At 35.2% G+C, this 14,482-nt stretch overlaps 1 protein-coding gene across 4 annotated transcripts in view; it reads right to left on the reverse strand.

Annotated features, from left to right (window-relative positions):
• Nucleotides 1-14,482, reverse strand: part of RASA3 (RAS p21 protein activator 3) — a 292,598-nt gene that overhangs the window by 66,355 nt on the left and 211,761 nt on the right. For all 4 annotated transcript variants that reach the window (XM_074299614.1, XM_074299612.1, XM_074299611.1 and 1 more), the window contains exons 6-7: nucleotides 2,318-2,398; nucleotides 1,804-1,876 (exon numbers count right to left, since the gene is read on the reverse strand). In XM_074299614.1, the coding sequence (XP_074155715.1) occupies nucleotides 1,804-1,876; nucleotides 2,318-2,398 (154 nt within the window). The remainder of the gene's footprint in view (nucleotides 1-1,803; nucleotides 1,877-2,317; nucleotides 2,399-14,482) is intronic.

The raw sequence follows: 14,482 nt of genomic DNA on the forward strand, positions 1-14,482 counted from the left end.
CTATTATGGTTTTACCAGAGAACACAGGTGTCTTAGAAGATAAGATAGAATAGATGGGCTATGATCACTATTAGAGAAGAAAGTATGTCTAGCAATGATATGACAGCAATAATAACAGCTGACATTTATATAGCTCTTTAAGGTTTACAATGCACTTTGCACATTACCCCCATTTGATTATTACAATAATCTTAAGGCAAGTTGCTACTATTATCCCCCTTTTATAGATGAGGAAACTTGAGGATGACATAGATCTACCAAAATGTTGAAATGTCCACATTTGCATTTATAATGTATTAAAGCTCTTTTATTAAGCAGCTAAATGGAGCAGTGGATAGAGCACTGGGCCTGGAGTCAGGAGAACCTGAGTTCAAACTTACTAGTTGTCATTTAAATCTGTCTTAGTTCCTTATCTATAAAATGACCTCAAGAAGGAAATGGTACAACGCTCTAGTTAATCTTTGCCAAGAAAATCTCAAATGGGATCATTAAGAGTTGTACAAGACTAAAAAATTACTAAACAACAACAAAAAAAGCTCTTTTAGGGTCAGACACAACGGAAATAACGACGAAATATTAAACTATTAATTTTTATGGGGTGAGCTAGGTGGTGCAGAGAGTGTTAGGCCTAGAGTCAGAAAGACTCCTCTTTGTTAGTTGAGGATATTTATTATATTACCAGACTTAGATATTTATTAGCTATGTGATCTTGGGCAAATCACTTAACCCTGTTTAAGTTCCTCATCTGTAAAATGAGCTGAAGAAGGAAATGGAAGTACACTCCAATATCTTTGCCTAGAATATCCCAAATGGTATCACACTTATTTGTAAATTGTCACCCAAGTTATCTTGACACAGAATGTGAATATTTCTATATAAATCAACATGTTTATAAATATATATTCAATATGATTTCTTAAAAATGTCTAGACATATATAATTGCTTTTCTCTTTCTAAATAATCTGAGCATTTCATAGCTTTCAAATTCTTGATATTTGAGCTGTCTGGGAGATTGACATAACTTCTGAATTTGAATGCTTTTCCCTTCTCCCTTCAAAATCTCTTCTACTTCCCATGACAAAAATCCTTTCACAACTGATGGGGGCAATTAGATGGAGCACCCTCAAAAAAAACCCCAAAAAACCAATAACAAAAAATTAACCAAAGGAAAAAGACCAAAAGAAAAAACTAACCCCCCTCAACCCTAAACTAGAAATTTTTTTTAATCAGCACTCAATTCTAAACTTGGTTGAATCAGGAAGCAAGTAAAGCTTCATTCTTTCTAAGAAAAAAGAGAGGAAGGAGTAAACAGGGGCACTTCAGAGAATCAGATAAGTCTTTCTTACCTAAGAAAATGACATCCTGCTATCTTGATAGTTAGCAAGGGAGGAATTTTGATTCTATTCTATCTTAAGGAATATATTAATACATAATTTCATAGGCATGGGTATCCCTTTCATTAATGCTGCTTCCCTGGTATTTAATAGACAATTACAAAAAGTGCTGTTGTTGAGAAAATTCATCTCCTTGTAGACAGTCTTTTGGTGGTGATGGGTCTCCCAATCTAGCTAAGGTAGTCAGTCCTCAGTGACAGATTTACAGTATCTTGCCTTGCCCTTCCAATTGAGCTGGACCCACTGAGGCTCAGGCATTCCTGGCAATACCTTTGAAGACCCAGGACCATAGAAGTGGTCTATATCAGGCCATTAAGAATAGCTTCACTAGGAGGGATCTGATCTGGATGCTGTGCCAAGTCACTCCCATGTTTTTAAACTTACCACCCATTCTACTAAAATACCAACCTCAAAATAAAACACTTCATCAAAATGGGGATTGTTGGTCTTCTTTTTTACTTTAGTCTTTTTTGCTTCTGATCTGTTAAAAAAAAAAAAAGAAAGAAAGAAAGAAAGTAAAGAGGGTTGAGAAGGAAGTAACAACACTGTTAAACAAAAACCTCCCAGGCATTGTGCAGAGCTATTAAATGCACAAGTAGTTCCATGTCTTTATTTATCTTATAAATATTTCTATTTCTCTGTTAACTCCAGATGGTATGCAAATTAGGAACTTTTACTGAGCCAAAAATAATACTTGATGTGAAGAATACAAAGATTTTTTTAAAGTACAATTTTTAAAAGATCAAAGAAACAAAGGAAATGAAAAATTGTATGTCCCACCTCAGAGCCTATCCTGGTATCTTTTCTTTCTGGATAAGGTCATTCATCATCATAACACAGTGTTACGTTATAGCCATCAACTTACCAGCACCCGAACAACCAATTAAACCTCTCAGAGGCAGATTTTCTGAATGACACTTGCCTGTATGGTCCTGCTAAAGTAACTGTGGCATAAGGGTCACACTGTCCATTCACTATTGGAAGGCCTTGGCACTCTAGAACTCTGAAGAAAGAGAGAAGTGGGGGAAAATAATTAGGATAAGGAAATAAGACTCAAATAAAGCCTCATGTGAGTGCTTCCTGTGTAAAGCTTGATCTATCTGCACTTCGTTGGTTGGTTCAAGTATTCTTCATATTATAGGAGGGAGAGAATTCATGAGCTGCATTAGGAAAGAAGGGGTTCTGAATTCTCCTCAAGCCTCTTCACCAGTTCTGGAGAAAGGAGGTTTGGACAAAGAGGTCTCAGTGCAGTCAGATAATCTCTGACTGTCTCTGCTATGGCTTTCTTCCTGGGGGGTCAAACATGAGTAAGAATGCCTGGATCGGCTGACTAAGAATTGCAAAACATTTTGGTGGGAGAGGAAAGATATTTTCCAGAAAATAAGTAGGCATGAATTTAATTCTATAGAACACAAACCACAGGGAAAAGAAAATTGGACACTTCAATTTGATTTCTCAAATTTAATATATTTTCTTAAACATAATGACATGATAAAAGAGTGTCCTGTCAGTATTACTACAGAAGACAGTCTTTTCTTGGTTTGGGAGTTTTATTATATTTTTTTCTCTTCTTTAACCTTTTCCATGCCCAATATTCATACAGAATACCCCAGAAAAAGTCTATAGCTACTAATCTTATTTATTAAAGCGCTTTGTAGTTTGGCCTATAATTGAAGCTTTTTCACCTCCCTATCTGAGTGGTTTTCCTCTGAAAATAAGAAACACTGGTAAAGAATTCTATTTTTATTTAAAATTTACTTAGTGATTGTTATCCAACTGAATGGTATTCAATCTCCAGACTCTGTATCTTTTAATAGGCTGTACCCCATACCTGTTATTTTCTCCCTCCTTTTTCCAGTTCTTAGAATTCCTAGCTTCAAAGATCAACACAAGTACCTTCAGCTGCATAAGACACATCCTGATTGTCTCCGTCTTTCCACATGTCTTAGTACATGAAGTTATTTTGTGTTTTACTTTGTAAATACAAAAGGGTAGGTATAATGTATAAAGAACTGGCCTCAAAACCAGGAAGATAGGTTGAAATCTTATCCTTGCCACATGTTGACTAATCGCATAATTTCTGTCAAAGAAATCTAGAGTGTTCCCCAACTATATTAAGATATAATTGACAAAGTAAATGCTTAATAGATGCTTGCTCTTCCATCCAAACTTCCCTCCTTACACCTAAGATTTTAAAACAAAAAAAAACAAGAACAACAAAATCCTGGAAAAAGCTCTCCCAGCTCACTGGATTTCCTTCTTCAGGATTTTACAGCAAGAATTCCATTTATGATCTTCATCAATGAAGAGATTTTTCTCATTGATGAGATCACAGATACATTAAAGTGTCCAAGCAGTGAAAATAAAGCCCCAAATACTCAGCCTCAAAAGGTTACTTACATATTTTAATTAGCACCCTGTGGTATTCTCCTTGCATTTGAAAAGAAGATATATCAAAAAGTGTTAAATGGAAGAAAAAAATTTACACAAGAATAGTTCCCAAATAGTTTCCCTTCTAATCTGAGCCAAAAAGCACAGTGAATTATAAGGTTTCTGAGTTCCCCAGAAGAAATTCAAGCTTATGTATAATTGAGCACTTAAGGTGTGTTTTGAAGACTGCCCCAGATTTCATCAGCCTCTCAGAAATTTGTCCAGAGTTTCGGACTAGGTTGTTTGAAATTCTTACTTTTGGAGTTACTCCTTTAGTTTTAAGATAGGGTTTCCAAAAGACTCTATATAAAAAATGCACATATCTTCTCTGGTCATAAGGAGAAATGAATTTTAGTAGTCATAAACATGGATGGTAGAATGCCCTAGTGAGAGAATACTAGACAGAGAGGGGCATGGAATAAGAAAAAATACTTCAGGAGAAAACTTCTCTAGCTTTGGAGGAAGATAGATGGTGTAGTAGACAAGAGTTCCAGGCCTGAAAGTAGGAAGATATTTTCCTGAATTCAAATCTGACTTTACTAGCTGTTTCACTTAATCCTATTTGCCTCAGTATCCTCAAATGTAAAATGAGCTAGAGAAGGAAGTAGCAAACCACTCCAGTATCTTTGCCAAGAAAACTCTACTGGCTTTGTGACTTTGGGCAAATTATTTAAAGTGTTTGCCTCAGTTTCTTCATGTGTAAAATGGGCTGAAGAAATGGCATTTTGCCCTAGTATCCTTGCCAAGACAACTCCAAAGGGTTTGACATGATTGAAATGATTGAGTCCAAGAAAAATCACTTAACCTCCATCTGCCTCAGTATCCTCAAATGTAAACCGAAGTCATAATAATGGCACTTACCTCCATGGATTAGATTTGAGAATTAAATGAGGTCATATCAGCATCATTCGTGACACATAATAGGTACCTAATAACTATTTGTTTCCTTCTTTTACAACACAAGTCAAGACACAGTACTTTTTTTCAATGTTATTTTCTAATATTAGAAGTGGTCTCAAATGAAAGAGGGAATAGGTTTGCTCTGCTTAACTCTAGAAAACAACTTGGGGAAATGAGTGGAAGTTTTGAAGAGGTAAGACTATTTTTGAAGTATGGAAAATTGATTTAACAATTAAAACTATTCACAAGTAGAACAGACTTGGAAAACTAAGGAGATCTTGGAGCCAAGATTTGATGACTACTAGTAGATATATTGTAGAAGTATAAATACAACATAGAGGAATGTTGTAGAAGTATTTGATGGAGGCAGTTAGGTGGGGCAGTGGATAGAGCAGCAGCCCTGAAGTCAGGAGGACTTGAGTTCAAATGTGACCTCAGACACTTAACACTTCCTAGCTGTGTGACCCTGGGCAAGTCACTAAACAGCAATTGCAGAAGAAACCACCTTGTCCTCTACCTGCCTCTGCCCTTGTACTTAAAATTTAACAGTATAAAAAATTATAATGCATAGTTAGATCTGGGAAAATACTCTGAGGTACTGTACTCCTGGCAATGAATTAAGGAGGAGAAAATAGTGGTGGATTTGGATTCAAGGGAAGGAGATTCAAGTCTTGGCTGTATTTAGTATTTTTGTACTAAATAGGGACCTTGAATAAGCTTTTTAATCTCTTTGGGAATTGTTTTCCTCTCCTATAAAATGAAGAACTCAGATAAGATCGTTTCTAAAGTCCTAGTTCTAAATTCCATAATGTCAAATGAGAAATATTTATGTCTAAATAAAATCCAATCTATTGGAATTGGCCTGAATCACCTCATTGTTGAAAGGAGTCATGTCGAGATGGACATTTTAAAGAAGAGACTTTCAACAGATAGAGTTATGAGGTGGAAGAAGAGTCTATTTATGGGGCACAGGACCTAGGCAAAAATCACCAGCAGGGACATGTTAGATAAGATAGGGCAAGATCTAATAGTCTGATTTGGGTAGAAAATAAGAGTTCATGAAGAAAATAATAAAAAGAAACAAATTGGTTCAGTTGAAAGAATTCTGACTTCAATCTAGTTACTACCTTATGATCTTGGGCAAATCACCTGACTCCCCTATAACTTAGTTTCCTCATCTGTAAAAAAAGGAATTTTATTAAACAGACTTTAAAGATTTTTTTGTTTTTAGAACTATGATTCTATGGCTTATGATCCAATGCAGTAAGACTAGAAAAATAGACTGGAATAAGATTGTGGAGGACTTTAAATATCAGGCTAAGGAGTTTTTATTTTATCCTCTAGGCCACAGAGAGTCACTGAATGTTTTTAGCAAGCATAGTAAAGCCTGTGCCATGGGAGAACTTAAGATTTTGCTTTTTTGAGAGTGGAATGGGGTAAAGGGTATGTGTAAAAGATGATAGAAAAACAAGATCAGAAGAACAGTACAATCAGTCCTATCAATCTCCTTTGCTATCTATCACCCAGGAAAAAAAATTATAAGATAGCTAGGTGATGAAATAGATAAGAGTGCCAGGCCCAAAGTCAGGAAGTCTCATCTTCCTGAGATGAAATACAGGCTCACACACTTATGAGCTGTGTGACCCTGGACAAGTCACTTTATCCTGTTTGCCTCAGTTTCCTCATCTGTAAAAGAGCTGAAGAAAGAAATGGCAAACTACTGAAGAATCTTTTGCCAAGGAAACCCCAGTGGGAACATGAAGAGTCAGACATGACTGAAACAAATGACCAACAATAACAATAAATACTTTTATCACAGGTGCTCCTTAGGCTTACCTCTTTTGTGATTTCTTTTCCTCTCTCAGGTCATCAAACATTTATTTCACAGTATAAAAATGCAGAAAGCTAGTGATGGGGAAAGGGCAAACAGGGGAAGAGGAAGAAGCATAAAATATATGACCTGCCTCATATCAAACTCACTCAGCTCTTGAACTTCTTCAGGAAGAGGTCCTGACTATAGCACATTGAAACCCAAACAACCTGATAAAAAGAGACCCCTTTTTAAAGTTATTGCTGTTTGGAATGGCCTTCAACGGACATATTTTGGTGGCCTGAAAAGAAGCCTGCCAGTGAGAAGGTAAAGCCTTATATGACTGAAGTGGAGAAAACATGTTCTGCCAGTATGACTAGAAGAGCAATTATGTGTAGAGAGAAAAGACTTCTCACTTCTCTACCCAAATGTAGTTGAAATGAAGATATACTTCTGGGTAAATACAGTTTAAGATATGCAATTCTCAAATGCCCCAAGGCCTATTGGGTAATCTCAAATGTTGGATTCCAAAGACCATATTTTTCCTAGCTTATAAAAACTGATCCCTTAGAAGCCAGTTTTTACATTAACCTGGAATGTAAAGATTTTCTCTTTTTCTCCTTTTTAATAAACAGATTTCCTTTTTAAAAATTCAATCCTCCAATTCAATAAACACTCATAAAATGCCTACTATGTGCCAACACATTATACTGAGCACTGGGTAGATAAAAAGAAAGAAAAAAACAGTTTCTGCCCTCTAGAAACATATATTCAACACTTACACAGATAAGTATATAGACAAAATAAATACAAAATAATTTTGAAGAGAAGGGGTAGATATACTAATCAAGAGGAAAGTCATTACATATTTGGGGAGTGGAACTTCATTTTAGTCCTGAATGGAGCTAGGAATTCCACTGGGTGGAGTTAAGAAAAGAGAACATTTCAGATATAAATAGGGGCAGTGAGACAGTCTGTATAAAAGGAGAACAGAGGGGGATCTTCATGGTAAGAACTAGCAAGTGGGTCAATTGGATTTGAACTTGGGAGTGACTGAGAGTAATATGAAATCATTCTAAAAAGCTGTGTTGGAATCATATTAAGCATAGCTTTAAGTCACAAACAGAAGAGTCTGTTTTTTTATTCCCAAAATATTCTCTTTTACAATCTCAGTCCAAAGATCAATCAGACATCTGAAATTAGATGTGCAGTAGATATCTTAAACTTATGTACAAAACAGAACTCATTACCTTTCCCATTGAACCTTTCCCTCTCTTACCAACTTTCCAATAAGATCTTTTGACTCTCTCTGCCCTCATATCCAAGTAATTACCAAGGCCTCTCAACTTCATCTTAGCAACATCTATTTAGTTATAGTCTTTGGAGGGGGGTATCCAGAGTGTTTTGTCTCTTCTTACTCCAAACATCCTCTATTCAGTTACCAAAGTGATTTCCTAAAATGAGGGTCTGATCACATCACCCCTGTCCAATAAACTCCAGTGGTTCCCTACTGTCTCCCTTTTGGAGCAAAAACCAACATGCTCTGTTTGGTATTCAAAGAACTTTAAAACATAGCTTCCTCCTATATTTCTCGTCTTCTTACACCTTTACTTTTCAATTCAGTGACTCTGGTCTTTTGGCTCTTTCATGAACAAGACACTCTTAACTCTTCGCTCCAAACATTTCCTTTGGCCACTTTTCCATACCTGGAATGCTCTCCCTTCTCAACTCCAGCTACTGACCTTGCTGGCATCCTTTAAATCCCAACTATGATCTTACTTTCTACAGAAAGCCTTCCCCAACCCCTCCTATTTCCAGGACCTTCCCTCTTTTAATTATTTCCTATTTATCCTATCCATAACTTGATTTGTATATTTTGTTACATATACTTTCCCCTATTTGATTGTAAGATCCTTGAGGGCAGGAACTGTCTTTTTCCTCTCTTTGTGTCCTTTTTGTGTGCCTGGCATATATAGGGCCTTATAAAGGTTTGTTAAATTGAATAGAATTGAACAGTGAAAAATGGTTTTAAAATAAAAGAATAACCCTGAGAGAATCAATAGAAACACAAAAGGAGAAAACATAAGGCTGGTATATAAAAATCATTCAGGTAAAGAACTGATGATGGATTTGCTGTGTGATCCCAGAGAATTACTTTAAGTAGTTTATGTCTTACTGTCCCCTTTTTTAAAAAGGGCAGAAAATTATTGATCTATAAAACAGCAGCATGAAAAATTTATTATTGGAAATTATAGAAAACCCCAGAAATCTATTAATTTAAGAAACCCCAACTTGTCAGTTGGTTCATTGTTTCTCATCAGGTTTTTTTGAGATGAAATATGTACTACAATAAGATATAAAACAAATTAAGATAATAAACTACAAACATTAATGTTAAATTATTGAAGAATAAGAGGAATATAAGCTTTGTCAGTAAAAAACAAAAAGCAAAGGAACAAATCAAAAAAAAATACCCAAGCCTAATTTTTTGTAATCCTTTCTCCAATCCCAAATTTCAATGATTGGAATCATTGATTCAACTAAGAATTCTGTCTTGCCCCTTCCTCCTTACACTGCTACCTCTCAAATAGCTTCCCCAGACAGTGGGAGCAATAATGACCATGGTGTATGGCATTATCAGAATTCTGATGAGGAAACTAAGAAACTGCTTGCTCTTCCAAACTCAAAAGCAGAGCCAAAATGGCTTTTTATTCAAAAGCTCTGCAGTCAGTTCAATCAAAAAATATTCCAAAAAGAAACAAAAGGAAGGGGGAAGGGCAAATTTTAGGCATGTTATTCAATGAGTGATCTGTGTGTCCCTGTAGTAACATGAATGACATTTTCTTCTATTCAGAGGTAGAGAAAAAAAAAAAAACATGAATGTTGGCTAGAATTTAGGTATGGAGTAACACTGGTGTGTCAAGTTCCAGCACAATGTTTGAGAGCTGTGTTGCTTAAAATACACAGATCCCCACCTTGTAGTGATTCAGACAGCTATTACAGTTTCTGCATGGCCCACATTTTCCAAGGCATTCCTGATTTCGAGAAAAGAAATTCTTTTAATGTGGCTTTGCAAATGGAATATTCTTTGTCAAGCCTGAGAGGTCCAATTTTTGGTTTGGTAAATATGGTGAATGTAACTATGGGTGACAGTGTAGCAAAATGAGGGGGGGAAATGGTCTAGGAGTGAAGAGACCCAAGTTCTAGTCCTGGTTCTATCACTAATTCTGCAACTTTGAGAAGATAATAATAACAATAATGATAAGAACAACAACAATAATGATTAACATTTGTACAGTACTCTAAATTTTGCAAAACACTAATTAAGCTACCTCATTTGATCATTTTACCTTTGGCCTTGGTTTTCTCATCTAAAATATTAAGCAGTAAAACTAGATAAATTTTAAAAATTTCTTTCAGCTCCAAGGTCTTAAGATTTTCCCCCCTACTATCTATCCATCCAAAAATGTCCCTTTTTGTGAAACTACGATATATGTACTTACATATTTATGCACAATGGAGGCAACATGGCAATAATAGATATTGGTCTGGATTAAGAATCAAGAAGATCCAGATTCAAGTGTAGCCTCTGACCTCCATATACACTCAGCAAGTTATTAAACCTCTCAATATCCCAATGAATTCTCTGAAAGTATATTTGATAGAAGACTATCAAATATTAAAGGGTATCTGAATCAGTGGAACAAATTTCAATATCAATTATCCTTTACTTCAATGACGTCAACAACCAAAAAATATATTTCACAGAGTAATACTCTTCATAGAGAAATTATATATCCTGATTTTTCCTTTAAAAAATTGTCATTCAGCCATTTTCAGTTGTGTCCAATTCTTCATATCCCCATTGGGATTTTATTGGCAAAGATACTAGAATAGTTTGCCATTTCCTTCCCCAGCTCATTTTTTACAGATGAGGAAACTGAGGCAAACAGGGTTAAGTGACTTGCTAATACTTTGGGTGGATTTGAGCTCAATTTCTTCTGACTACCAGTCCAGTGCTCTAGCCATTACACCATGTGCATTTGTACATGGACAGAAAGACTGAGATTTTTTTCCCCTTTGATCTGAATGTAGAATTTCAATAATATTGGGAGATCTCAGATGAGGAAACTCCTTACTACCAATGTAGACCTGGAACTTGTCTACAACTTATACCTATATAGTTGCCTAGGGTACTGTCACAATAAGTGAGTTACCAGAGTCAGACACAGTATGTATGTCCAAGGTTAGATTTCAATCCAGGCTTTTCTGATTCTGAGAACCACTATCTAGCCAGTATTTCATATTGCTTCTCAGCTTATTGGAAAACATATTCAGAAATCTTCAGGTGGCTTATGTTGGTGACAATAACTTAATGAATTTATTAGCCCTAATATGTTCTAATGTCTCCAGTATGATGCAAAGAACAGTAGGGACTTCTGTCAGAGTATAAGGACTCAGTTCTGATATCTACCACTTATTAGCTATGTAAGATTGGTAAGTCACATAAGTGCAAAAAAAAAGGAGATAATAAAAATCCCCTTGTTTATCCCCCAAGGATATTGTAAGAATTAAGAGAGATATTATATCTAAAAACAAAATGCAAAGTACTATGCTCTTACTCATAAGATGCTCTTACTGTTATTGAGAGATTATCCTCCAAGGTTTCAAGAAATGCAAACTGATTTTTGTTCCCCTGAAACAATTTATCATTTGTTGATACAGCAGAAAATTGGTACTGAGAATAACTGATATGCATACATGCAATATGGATGCTCTGAAAGAAAATGGCTTTCAGGTTTGATAGCCAAAAGTATCTATAAGCATCTAATATAAAGGAATTTTTCCCAACTCTCATTTCTAAAGAAAAACATTGTTCCAAGGCAGACAGAGAGCACATTCAGAATACATTTGGCTAACCCATTAGAATTCCTCAGTTTCATTCCCTCTCATATGAAAACCAATTTGAGAAATGCTCCATTCTCTAACTCAAAACAAAGATTGGCTCCTGATTGCAGTTACATAAAGATGTCTTGGGAGAAAAAAAATCAATCCCCATACCATCTGGCGTGCAAAATGCACAAACCAGAATAAAAACTGTGTGCGCGTCAATCACACTGTTCTCACAGTAGAGAGTTAATTCATTAGCACCCTAACAGTTTTATGAGTCAATTATAACACAGCTGTATGGCTATGTGAAAAGCACTCTTACTGTTTCTGGCTCAGAATATAGCAAGTTAAATTTTCCTTTAGTTCAAAAATATAGTGGGAAGTTCCTAAAATACAGCGAGACATACACATGATTTACATTTGTCTAGAAGACTTTCTGCATGAAATATATCATGTGTTAGGATGTCGTTATATAATGTATGGCAATGAATACAGAGCATCTCCAATGACTTGGTTCAATTTCAAACTTATTAAGAGTAGTTTTAATCTAATTAAACTTAAAACAACACTAAGGCTTTGGGGACATCTCAGATAGGTTTTAACCACTGGTCTTTTGTACATTGTTCATTATGTCAACCCTCAAAAAATAAGGAAAGGGGGGGAATCTTGAAACCTACAGAGTGTCCACTGTAGCTAAGCTAATTAATCCAGATTTCACCTTATTTTCTTTTAATAAACAATTAATAATAATATTTTTTACATTTCCAATGCTTTATTCTTGTGGATATAAAGTTGGATAGGTTTGAGTCTGATTATCTAACTTTGAATTTTTTTTTTATTCTATGACCTTTGGTAACTCCTAATGACTTGACTTTCCCATTGTGAGAAAACAGAAGGCACCTCCTTTACAACATAGTTCTAAGAGTGAATAAACTAATGGGGAATTGTGTTTCTGAGATCCTTAGATAAGGAATTATATGGATAAAAATAATAATTACAATCATTATAATAATTACTATCATGACCAATACTCTGCCACTTTGTGTCCCACTTCTCAAAGCTTTCATACTCCTACTCATAAAGGGCTATAAATCAATAGTACTTCGGCTCCCCCCCCACTTCAGTAATTTCAAATGGGATCTTTGTCAGATTTAAGATTTTGTTGGAAGCTGAAAAAGGTAATTTCTTGGTTCGTTTCACTTGGCAAAACTGTGCTCCACAGTGCTTCTATCGAAACAGAAGCCAGCAGAGAAAGAAGACATTTCTTTCCTTCTCTGACAATCAGCATCACAGGTGAAGTTGGCAAGAATGAAGCATGTTAGCTACCATGCTGGCTCCTGACTAGGAAGAAGGGGGGAGGGGCGGTGCTCTGCTATGGTTTTCAAGGTTATCTGCCAGACTCTTTGTTTGGCTTGTTGGATGATGAAGCATTAAAATAGACAAGAACACTTAACCCAGACTCCACAACTGAGTAGGCAGTTGCAGGACAGAGAGGGGAAAGATAACGCTATCACAATGACAAGGATCTTTGCAACTCTTCCAAAGAAATGAATATAAAAGAAGAGCAGATAAAAAAAATTCTCCTTAAGTCTTGGAGAAGTGAATTATCAAATGTATAAAGGCCAAATTTCTCTTCCAATATCACTTTTTCATTGTCACCCATTGTAATCACTTTGTTTATCTCACACAAATAGGTATAGGAATTTTTTTTAAAGTAGCCAGTGAACTTGTACACTGAGTTTCCACTGGGCTAAAGAAATGTTTATGAACAGTCACACCTTTATATATGTGACAGCTTCTATTTCAAATCCAAATAACTCCAGTTTACTTTATTTAGCTATTCTATATAAATTCTGCTTCAAGCACTGACTAGCTGGGTGATCTTGGGCAATTCACTTAAACTCTCTTAAGTCATAATTTCCTCATCTGTAAAATGGGGATAATAATGTCATATTACAAAATGTTTATGTATATATTGTATGTTCATTTTTTATGTAATATATGTATTGCCAAGTATACACTGCTTTGCATGCTTTAAAATACTATATAAACAGCAATTCTTTTTGCAGTGACAAAGAATTGGAAATTGAAGGGATGCCCATAAACTGGGAAATGACTGAACAAGTTGTGATATAGGAATGCAATGAAATATTGTTGTGCTATAAGAAATGACAAGCAGGGAAAAATCTGAACTTACATGAACTGATACAAAATGAAGTGAGCAGAACCAGTACAACACTGTACAGAATAATAGTAATAATTTTTTAATGGTCAACTATGAATGACTTAGTTATTTTCAGTAATGCAATGATCTATGACTGTTCAGGACTCATGAAGGAAAATGTTTTTCATATCCAGAGAAAGAATTGTTGGAGTATGAATGCAGACCAATGCATATTATTTTGTTTTTGTTTGTTTGTTTTTTTTTTCCTTTTGGCCCTTTCACAACAAACCAATATGAAAATTTGTCTTACATGGTTTCACAGACCTTTTTTGCAACTTGCTTGAAAAAATTGGTCTTTATATATAATTGGAAAAAAATAAAATACTGTTAAAACACTATGTAAATGTTAATAATTATTACTATTACTATGATGGAAGGATACAAAGAAATATGAAGTGTGCAGTCCCTTCCCTCAAAGAGCTTCCAATCTAATTGACAAAATAAGATATATTACATTTTAAAAATACAGTTAAGTAAACAGTGCATGTCAAACTGCCTTAGGAATTCAGAAAGAGAAATCAAGATGGGATAAAGATTCCATGAGGAATAGAAAATCTGAATTGGACCCTGAAAGATGGCATTGGATTTGTCTAAGTAAGAGGGGAAGGCAATCAAAGAAAGAGAATGGAGGTGATTAAAAGCACTAAAATGAAAAAGCTTATTCAAAGGAAAATTAGTAGACCAGCATAACTGAGGCATACTACATTCTTTACGTAGAAGGGACTTAAGTAAGTTATAAAGTACTTCTCTAACTATAAGGATAGAATTACAGAAGACATTTATAATGCTCTTCCAAAAGAACTTATTTCTCTGCTATTATTAAAGACTGACCT

Source organism: Sminthopsis crassicaudata, chromosome 3 (assembly GCF_048593235.1).
Source record: "Sminthopsis crassicaudata isolate SCR6 chromosome 3, ASM4859323v1, whole genome shotgun sequence".
NCBI classification, from domain to species: domain Eukaryota; kingdom Metazoa; phylum Chordata; class Mammalia; order Dasyuromorphia; family Dasyuridae; genus Sminthopsis; species Sminthopsis crassicaudata.